Source organism: Sminthopsis crassicaudata, chromosome 2, assembly GCF_048593235.1.
Source record: "Sminthopsis crassicaudata isolate SCR6 chromosome 2, ASM4859323v1, whole genome shotgun sequence".
NCBI lineage: Eukaryota > Metazoa > Chordata > Mammalia > Dasyuromorphia > Dasyuridae > Sminthopsis > Sminthopsis crassicaudata.
This window is the reverse complement of record NC_133618.1, coordinates 514,889,519-514,900,559: the sequence shown is the minus strand read 5'-3', so window position 1 is coordinate 514,900,559 and position 11,041 is coordinate 514,889,519. Positions and strand designations below refer to the sequence as shown.

At 39.3% G+C, this 11,041-nt stretch overlaps 1 protein-coding gene across 2 annotated transcripts in view; it reads right to left on the bottom strand.

Moving 5' to 3' along the window:
- NYNRIN (NYN domain and retroviral integrase containing) overlaps positions 1–9,734 on the bottom strand; it is a 40,857-nt gene extending 31,123 nt beyond the window's left edge. The window contains exons 1-2 of one of the 2 annotated variants that reach the window (XM_074294377.1): positions 9,639–9,734; positions 8,976–9,180 (exon numbers count right to left, since the gene is read on the bottom strand). In XM_074294377.1, coding sequence (XP_074150478.1) covers positions 8,976–9,164 — 189 coding nt within the window. In that variant the 5' untranslated portion in view covers positions 9,165–9,180; positions 9,639–9,734. Of the gene's footprint in view, positions 1–8,975; positions 9,181–9,545 lie in introns of both variants that reach the window. The other variant, XM_074294378.1, reaches the window with a different exon arrangement.
- Between the last annotated feature and the right edge of the window lie 1,307 nt (positions 9,735–11,041).

Here is an 11,041-nt window from a genome sequence, read left to right as displayed (position 1 = left end):
AAGAATTAACGTCCACTGGAGTCAGGAGAACCTGAATTCAAAGCCAGCATCAGACACTTACTAGTTAGCTGTGTGACTGTGTAAGTTACTTAACTCTGATTGCCTCATTCTTTCCTCTCTCCCTCCAAAAAAAAAAAAAAAAAAGAAAGAAAGAAAAGAAAAGAAGAAAAACAAACAAACAAACAAAAAAGAAGAATCCAGGTAATCAAGAGATAGTGTTTATATCTTATTATAAACTGAATAAGAGTCTATCCTGTGATTCGTTAGTCAAAAAACTAATGCAGTCTTAGGCTGTATTAACAGAGGTACATCAAAAGCAGTGTATACTAGAAATAGGATTTGAACTCCGATCTGATTTTATGACTATATCCACTCTACTATAGCTACAATTCTTCTCAAGCACATATGCATTACAGAGATTGACACACTGTACACTGATTGAGGGAAAGGCCAGTTACCGTTAACGGTAGCAGGTTTCTTCAGCTTTGAAGAAATTTCTCCCCAGCTGGCAAAGTTCAAGAATTAACCTGGCTCCACTGAGAGGCATGATACCCTCCATGATGATTCTGGCTCTATATCAAGCTCCATCCTAAAGTTCTGTAAGTAGTACTCATAGTCAATCCCTTCAGACAGGATATAATGTTATATTGAGAATTTTTTTTTTAATTTCATCAGGATATTTAGAGTAAACACCACTGGTACAAATATGTCCCCCCCTCATTTATGACATGCTCTCTCTTAAGTGCATAAGGAAAGTGGGGTTAAGCGTAGAGAGCACATGTAATTCATGTAATTCATAGTTTCTGGTTTCTGACAATCCCTTTCCTCATTCATGGGGTACTCAAGAAGTTCCGCTTAAGAAGCATAGGGAATCCACAGAATCTGTCCTTGCCCAGGACCTACTGCCAGCTATAAATTGAGAATTTTTAAAGCTTTCACCAAGCTTCACCAAGAATTTTGACCACTATCTGAGAGGCACTGCCTCAAGTGCCCTCCTCCTCTCCTCAAAACAAACATCACCATCTCTTTTTCTCCTCGTTCTCTTCTCTATCAGAGAAATACGTAGGCAACCTTTCTTAATAATGCTAATTCAGCCCTCTACCTTAAGTTTTGATCCCATCCTTCAAAGAGTAGAGTATTAATCTTAGAGCATGAAGGCATAGACTCAAGTCCACAGACTGTCACTTACTGTCTGACTCTGCACAAGCCACTTCAGCTTTTTAAACTTAAATTCTTCATAGGGTTTTTGTAAGGAAAATATTTTTTAAATTATTAAGGACTAGGTAAATGCTATTATCCCCTCCTACTTCCTTTGAGTCTTTGCTACAACAATCATCTCCTTCCCTCTCATGCATCCACAAATTCTCTCAAGTGAATCCTTCACATCTACCTAAAAATATGCTCAATCCTGAAAAGAAAAAAAAATTTTTTTTGATGCTCCTATCCCATCTTGTTGCCAAATCTCTAAGGGGAAAATACTGTCTCAACATCCAGGCTCTTAACTCACATTCCCTCTTTTTTTACTACCAAACATCCAGCTTCTTTCCCTACCTTCGTAATGAAACTGCTCCTCCAAAGCCACCAGTGACTTCTTTCTTAATTACCATGTTCATTACCTTCATCCTCCTTGACTTCTCTGCAGCACTTAATAATCTTGATCATCATACTCTTTCTTTCTAGATGGACTCTCCTTTTCCTTCTAATTTTTCTCCATACTTTTGTAGCTGTTCATTGTGTTCCCTTTGCCTGCTCTATCTTCTTCCCATTCTCTTGAAAGTATGTTTCCTGAGATTCTGTCCTCAGCCCCCTTCTCTTACTCCATCCACAACCTCATTCAGGTCCATGCTTTCACCACTTTGGTTGTGGATGACTTGTAAATCTGCAGCTCTACTCTTGCTCTTTCTCCCGAGTTCTAGATCGGTGCTCCAATTGCTTACAATCAGCCTAAATGCCTTATCAGGGCATCAAATCCAACGTATCTTAAAACTAAGCTTATTATATATCTCTCCTTAAATATATTCTCTTCTACTTTTCACTACTTTTTCATCAGAACCCTATAAAACCCTTTATCCCATGTTTGGAGGTAAGGAGAGGAAAGTTATCTTTGACTCATTTTTTGTCTTTGAACACATCCAATTACCAAGTTCTTTGAGTCTATATTTGAAAATTTTATTACACCACATCTCCCCTTCTTTTCGATTTCTAATGCTACATTCTAGTAATGAAGCCCCATTTACTGTTGGGACTTTTCCAATACCCTCCTAATGAGCCTCCAAGTTCTCCATACCACCACCCAGACTTATCTTCCTTTATGCAGAGGTCTGTTCCTATCACTTCTTGCTCAAAACCTCTCAATTCAATTATGGAATATTATTGTTCTGTGAGAAATGACCAGCAGGATGATTTCAGAAAGGCCTGGAGAGACATGAATGATGCTGAGTGAAATGAGCAGGACCAGATCATTATATACTTCAACAATACTATATGATGATCAATTCTGATGGACAAGGTGCTCTCCAACAATGAGATGAACCAAATCAGTTCCAACAGAGCAGTAATAAACTGAACCAGCTACACCCAGGGAAAGAACTCTGGGAGATGACTATGAACCACTACATAGAATTCCCAATCCCTCTATTTTTGTCTGCCTGCATTTTTTATTTCCTTCACAAGCTAATTATATACTATTTCAAAGTCCTACTCTTTTTGTACAGCAAAATAACTGTTTGCATATGTGTGTGTATATATGTATATTGTATTTAGCATATACTTTAACATATGTAACATGTATTGGTCTACCTGCCATCTGGGGGAAGGGGTGGGGGAAGGAGGGGAAACATTGGAACAAAAGGTTTTGCAATTGTCAATGCTGAAAAATTATCTAAGCATATATCTTGTAAATAAAAAGCTATAATTTTAAAAAAAGGAAAAAAAGAAAAAAACCCTCTCAATTCAATTCGACTTTGAATGTCTATTATTTGTAAAGAACTGGGTTATAAGCAGGGGCTACAGAGACAAAAATTAAGCTGTATTTCCCTTCAAGGAGCTTATATCCCTTGGGGAGACACAACAGGTACAATCATAAATCAACAGTAACCATGTAGAAAAGTATAAATAATAATGATCTCAAGAGGGAGAAAACACTAATAACCGGAGAGAAAAGGAAAAGCTTCAGATATGAGAGTATTTCTGAGCTATGTTTTGAAGAAAGTTCAAGATTCTAAAAAATAGAGGTGAGAGGAGACAACATTCTAAATGTGAGGGACCACTTGTGCTCAGGGACAGTGGCAGAAAATATGCCATGTGTATGTCATTGATCAGCAAGCCATTGACAAGAGTGGAAAGTCCATGAAGGGGGAAGAATATGAAACAAGATTAGAAAGGTAAATGGAAGCCAGATTATGGGTGGCTTTATATGCCAGACTGAAAAATCTGTATTTTAACTTAGAAGTAGTCACTGATGAGAAGGAGTTTTTGGTGGAGTAGATAAAAGCATTGAGTTTGAGAGCAAGAAGACTTAATTTCAAACCTTCCCTTAAAACATGCACTGAGTGATTCTGAACAAGGATCTCAGTCTTTCTTGGCCTCCGTTTAGTCATCTAAAAATGAGAGGGGGCATTCTCAATAATATTTCAAATCTCTTCCACCAAAAAGTTACCATCATATGAGTCTAAAATTTCCAAGGAGAAGGGACTGATATTTAGGGAAAAGGGAATAAACACGTATTAAACATCTACTAGCTGCCAGACATTGGGCTAAAAGCTTTACGGATATTATCTCATTATTATCTTATCAGTCTTATAATATGACTGTGAAGTAGATACTATTATGACCCCTATTTTAGGATTTAAACTCAGATCTTCTTAACTCTAGACCCATATACTATACTATCTAGTATAGTATATAGTATACCTAGTATAATATAATAACCTATACACTGTACTACCTAGTTAAATTTATCAATTTGATAGCTATGTGAAAGATGGATAGATGAGAAAGAAAGTATCAAGGATGATTCCAAAACTTTGGCAACTGAAAGAATAAAGGTACCTTCAAAAGAAATAGGGAAGTTTAGAAAAGGGGTGTTTTGGGAAGAAATAATGAGTTCCATTTTATTTAGTTTGAAATGCCTACCAGTAAGATATCAAAATGGAGGTGTCCAGTAAGAAATAGGTAATTAGAAGAGATATTAGGCATCAATGCTCTCTTTTACCTACACTCAAACTTCTCAGAACTGGCATCCAAGGCTTCTCTAATGTAATCAACCTACCTTTTTCTATAGTTATATCATGCAATATTTCTCTTCTTCTTGTTCTAGTCAAAATGGATTAGTTGCCACCCACCAAGCAAGGCTCCAGACTTTCCCACTTCTTTGACTTTGCTCATCCTATTTCCTATATTTGCTATGATACTCTTCCTCACCTCAGTGTACTAAATTTCTAAGCTACTTTTAATGTCCAAATCAAAAGCAATCCCTCTTTCTCCATGAAGCAATCCAATTGATAATTATCTGATTTCTTCTATAACCTTCAATTATATATAAAGTCTTAGTTACACTTCCCTGATAAACTTACTTTATATTACAGATATTAGTGTTATCATATCCCCCACTAGAACTCCATTAGGTGAAGATGATATTTGTCTAAGTTTTATTTCTCCCCTATAACCTAGAACAATGCTATATACATATCATTTGCTTAATTCATGTTTGGTGAATTAAATTAGTAAATTCAGTGATGGGATCATAAATCATGTCATCATATGCCTTCCTTAACCTGATGCTCATAAGAGTCTAATTTCAGCTTCCCTCTGCTATCTTTGCACTAGTCAAGAGACAATTCTCTCCTCCTCAACAAGAAAGTAGGGAAATATACATTCGAGGCCTTCCCACCTCTCTCTTCATTCTTCCACCAACCTGATATTACCATGATTCCCCTTTGGCTAGAAGGGCAACTATAGAGTTGAGCTGTGTCTCTTCATAATCTTTCTCTCCCTTCCTCAAATATTTTCATCCAATTCAATTCAAGTAGTTATTAAGTATGTAAAATGTTCAAATCACCATGTAAGAAGCTGGAACAAAAAAATTTCATTAAAAAAACACTTATTTACAATTGCAAAGAATTAGAAACAAATGGATGCTCACCAAGGGGCATGTCTAAATAAACAGCAGTATGTAAATGTAATGGAATATTATTATGCTATAAAAAAGAAAAAGGAATGTGATGAATTAAGAAAAGACTCACATGAACTGACCCAAAATGAAGTAAGCAAAACCAAGTGGAGAAAGAAGATTGCAACAATGTAAATGGACAATTTAATCAAGTCCCAAAGACAAGATGAAAAAGTATGCCTCCCTCCCTTCTCGACAAAAAAAGTTTATAGATGCAGAATATTGCATAAGTTTCAAGACTCAACAGATATATTAATTAGCTCTGCTGAACTGCCTTTTTGCCTTCATTAACATTTTTTGAAAAAGAAAAAAAAAACACAAACCTTACCCTCAAAAAAGATTACAATCTGTTTGAAGTATAAGAATACACAAATCATGTTGCTATAGTTCTCTAAATTTACAAAATACCTTCTTCATAACATCCCCTCCAGAAAACCAGCTTCTTCTAAGCCATCCACTAAAATAAGGGGAAAAAATAAAGACTAAATAAAATAAAAAGACACTTGGAAGAGAAAAGGGATGGGGGAAATAATCTGTTTTCAAGTTTTTCCCTGAAAGGAAGAAAAGTACTGAGTTCTTTGTGTTCACTAATTCACTACAGAGAGGGCAAGCTGCCCTAAGGTTTTTTTCCTGCTGCCCAGGAATAATATTCTCAGTAATGTAATTTAAGAATCTTAGTACAACAAAACAAAACAAAAACAATTTGGAGACCCTTTAAAGATCTAGAAAGATTTTCTTATAAAATTCAGAAAACCTAACAAGAATATATTTACATGAAGATATAATCCTATAACTCATCTGACTTTTCAGTTTTCTGAACTTGAAAGCCATTAGGACCCACCTTCTCACTCAAATATACCCCAAAGCTTCCTATTCAGTCTTTTCCCCTATTAACTTCAATCTCATTTACTTCTCTGACTGATTCAACCCTTCCCCTCCTCCTGTGTATGTGTGTGTTATAAACAGATAATGTTCAATTCTGTCACTCTCTATTAACAGATTTTTTAATTAATTTGAAATTTAAAAGATTTATTTTTAAACAGAATTAATAGCACCACCATCATTATACTTGGGAAATTCATTCACTTCATAGACACTCAAACACTCAAAGAAGTGTTATGTTAGCTCTCAAGTCCAACCCTTTCATTTTACAAATAAAAAAACTGGAGACTCTAAGTGGTATGATTGATTTGCCTAAGATTATAAGCAGTTGGATGATAATGGAAGTTAGAAGTAATGAAAACCTGAGTTCAAAACCAGCCTCAGATATTTACTTTTTGTACAATCCTGGGCAATGTATTTAACCTCTTCCAGTATCAAATTCTTTATCTACAAAATGGAAGTAAAAATAGCATTTATGTCACGTTACATTCTTATCCCCCACAATTCTCTGCCTGTTCTTTTCAGTAAGAGAATAAAAGATATTATCAAAAATCTCTCAGCTGTCCCTTATTTCTACTTTAAACCTCTTATAATTCCATGCTTCCTAATGGTTATGGATATTCACAAACATGGAAATATGTGTACCTATGAGTATTTCATTATTTTTGTGTCCCTAGAATTTATGGAAGTACCTGGCACATAATAGGTATTTCATAAACACTTGTTGATTGATCGTGTGTAAGAGAAGAACAGAGTTAAAAGAAAAAGAGGGCCCTGAAGAATTAATTCTTCAAGTAGTAATGGTCTCCAAGGAATTAAGAAGAATGGGAAAGAGAGGTAGATATAGAGTGTTATTACACATGGCCTCCAAGACAGAGGCACTGTCCTATAGAAATAAAAGCAATATTACTTAGATTAGAAGGAAAGACTTGAGGGTAGCGATAGGAGTTACTCAATACTACCTAGGAGTAACTTATAAATCTTTTTTTTTTTAACTTTGGAGACTAGGTCTCCCTATGCTGCCCAGGCTGGAAGTATAGTGGCTACTTACTGACCCAATCCTTCCACTTGAATCTCAGTTCTGAAAGCTATTAGCTTACAACACTTTGTAGTATATGAAGATGAAGAAACATTGTATCCTGAGAATCTATAAATATAAGGAATTCAGAAAGACTTAAGACTCCTATGAATCAATATAGAACAAACTAAACAGAACCAAGAGAACAATTTGGACAATGATCAATGTTAAAGAAAACACCACTGAAAAACTACAGAACTGATCAATACTGTAAGTAATCATTACCTCTGATGACTGGGATAAGGCCTCCCACTTCTCAGCAGAGTGAGGCTGGACTATAGGTGTAGAATAAAGCATACATTTTCAGACATTGGTCAAAGTTTTGCTTAACTGTACTTATTTATTACAAAATATGATCCTACTGGGGTGCAGAAAGGGTCTCTGGAGGAGAAGAAAAGTGATAACAATGTAATAAAAATGACATCAATAAAATATTGTTTCTTAAAAACTACTTATCAAATGAGCCACTTCCCCTTGTATTGTGTGTAGCCACCCCTGAATCCTAGGAAACTTAGAAAACAGAGGTGATTAAACAAACTTAGTAGAAGATCCAAATGCATCTGTTATGTAGCTAGGCCATCCTCCATGGCAGATGGCCCATTTGGACAGTTTGGTAAAGAAAGACACAGCTGGGAGAGGGAGGAGGGGGAAAAAGTGTGGGAGAGGAGGGAAGAAGAACAACAGAGAAAGTGAGTAGCAAATCTAACCCAGAAGATATAATAGTAGGAAGACATCAACTTTAGAGAAAGAGGTTTCAATAAAGATGGGAGTGAAAGATATAGTTATAGGGTGGGGACAAGAGGAATGGGCAGAGCCTGCAAGCTGAGTCCAAGGGAAGACTTGTGGGGAAAGCCAGCCAGAACCAAAAAAGAGACTCACTGTGACCTGGTCTGTCAAACTTCCAGCCACAGACAGCAGGCTCTTTCATCCTGGCAGCTTCCAGTTTCCTCCCCAATCCCCACCCACCCTAAACTCCACAGAAGCCTTCTAGAGCTCCTTTCCTCCTTACCTCTCCCCACCCCCCAATATATTCTTATTCCTTTAGTCCCCAAGGGACCAGAGTAGCAATGAGGCACGGTAAGGTTTAAAAACAGGTTGGGAATGAAGAGACCTGGACTCTAGCTCTAACTGTGCTACTTATTGTATTTCTTTGGCAAAACACACATGCCTTCTTATGCCTCAACCTTATGGCTAAATCATGTTCTCATGTTACACAAAACCGAGGGACTGGGTTAAATAATTTCTAAGGTTCCTTCCAGTTCAAATTCTAATTCCAAATTTTAAAACTTTAAAAATTGGGATATGTCTAAGCCCTGGGATGCATGGAAACAAGATTTCTAGCTTGGCTTTGATAGCAGAGAACAAGGGACACAGATCACAGATGAGTATAGCTCTTAATTCATAGGACGGTGCTATAACAAAGTCAAAAGGTGCCTCGGGAGACAAGACACCCCAAATTCTGGCTCAGAAGATAGGCCTACCCCCAAGCCATACACACACAAAGTTATAGCCCAGTCGAGTTCTCACATTACAGGAGGGGAGGGGATGGACTTGAGAGGGCACACGCAAGAGAGGAGGGTGGGGCAGGAAAAAGGGAGGCTGAGGGGTCGCTCGGTCTTTGGGAAAACTAAAAAATATACACTAGCTTGGAGGGCCTCTGCCAGATTTTGGTGAGGCGTCAGCCAAACCAGATTGGAGTATGAATTGGACAACTCCTTGGAGTGTCCAGCTAACTCAGGAGTTTGCGATCATACCTCCAGCACAAAGAGGGAATCTGGGTTAGGCGAGGGATATTAATCGAGAGGGGTGGAATAGAAAGGCTGAGAGGAGGGGCTCAGAGTTTACCTTGGCTCTACCCACGTTCTCCTGGGGGCCCTCCAGCTGCAGCCAAATGCTGGGAGCCCCGGGTTCCGGCTCCCCGAGAACACTGAGCTGCACCCTAAAGATGCGCTCCACATGGGGCCGAAACTCCAGCACCGAGTCCTCCGCCTCCGCCGGCACAGTAAAGCGTCCTGGGGGCTCCCGGCCCCGCATGGCTGCGCGGCCGATCCTAGGAGCGAGAGAGAGAGAGAGACAACCGGTCCCAGGGGTCGGAAGCGGGCAGAGGAAGGTGATAGGTTACCCCTTATGCCGCGCGCAACTCCCTAAACCCCTAAACTCAACTCCAACCGCGCCGCCTCCCCAGTGCCCCTGCTCCTGTCCCAACAGCTGCCCGCCCCTGCCCCGTTTAGTGCTCTTCCTAGGCCCCAGCAACCCCGCTTCCTCCAGGATCCACCAAATTATTGGATAAGGATCTCCCCAGCCCAGAGCTCCGGTACCAGTCCCTATTCTTATTCCTGCTCTGCTCAGAGCTCTCTTGAGGCCCCAGCAGCCCCTTTTTCTTCAGAACCCACCAATCGTAGGTTCAGATCCTACCCTCCAGGGTTCTGGTTCCCAGTCCCTGTCTCTGCCTTTGCCCCCCTCGGAGCTCTCCCAGGACCCCAGCAACTCAGTTCCTCTTCGACCCACCAGCCTCGACGCCGGATCCCGCCCTCTCAGGGCCCCAGACCCCAACTAGCTAAGCTTTCCGGCTCAAGCTGCACTTTCTTTCTGCCCTGGGGCTGGGGCTGGGGGGTGGGACCAGCTCCAAATTTTCAACCCCGCCCCTATGCCCTCCCCTCCACCGCCCACCCTCTACTATTCCAGGTCCCCAGCCTTCGCGGCTCAGGCTCCTGGAGGACAGAAAAATAAACTTTTCTCCTCTCTCCAGGGTTGCAGAAGTCTGTGAAGCAAGTGGAGGAAGGGAAAGGGAGGAAGAGGTGGAAGAGAAAGACTTTAAAATTGGGAAGAAAGGTCCCGTGCTACTACCAAAGGAATTTTTAAGCTTTGGGTACTTTAGTAAAGGACTACAGGGCGGTGGTGGGGTTCAAGGTCTAGAGATAGGAGTGTTTGCGGGGCCCATTCTTCTGAAATTTGGGAGACTTCGCCAATTCATTTCTAAACAGTTCTGCTCCCTTTACCTTTTAGCTTAAGCAACAGGCTGCAGAAACTCCTTTCCTAAAAAAAAAAAAAAAAAAAAAAAGTTAATACTGATTTTAGGAATAGCATGGCTTAGACTTTAGGGAACCTCTGATGGGAAGAACAAGCAGGAAGTTAAAGGGTAATAGGACCTATGTCATGCCACAAAATTCTTAAAAACACCAAAAAGACTGGGATTGTTCTGCAGAGAGCTATCATTCTCTATGGCCACAGAGATGGAGGGTCTGGAAGAGGAGAGATTTTTAAGACTTCACCTTTGTTTGTAATTCTGTTTTTAGACAGTAAGTATGAGTTACTATTTGAAAGGAAAAAAATTGGGTGAGAAGGAGACATTGGTCACAAAATTCATCATAGTCATCTCTTGAAGTCTAGCTAGACCAATGAGCTAAAGAAAAAGGGTTGGCAGTGGATCTGGAACTATTTCTCTATTTTGTGTTTGTTATCTGATGAAAAAGTCCCTTTTTATATAGTCTTTCTCAAATAATCTTTACAAACACTTTAATTTAAGCTACCTTGTTCTCTTACTCTCCCCACCTTGGATGAATCTGTTATTTTTCCATAAAGAGTAAAATTGAGATCTGACTGAAAAAGTGGCCCAAGGATGGTACTCAGATAAGAAGGAAGGGACCCAGAGGAGGTTTTTATATTCCTAATTCTTAGAAATAATACTCTTGACACTGAAAATCAGATATTAAGGAAATTTTATTGAGTCTTAAGGAATTCTCTTAACCTTTGTGGCCAGAAGAGGAGCCACTCTTCTTCTGGAAGGGGGAACATTGAGTACAGAAGTGGGAGAACCTTTATACTTGCTCTGTGATGAAGCTCTTCCCTTCAGAAAATGGATTGGTCTAATCCATCTAGGTTACAATCTTTCTGACACACTCACTATATGT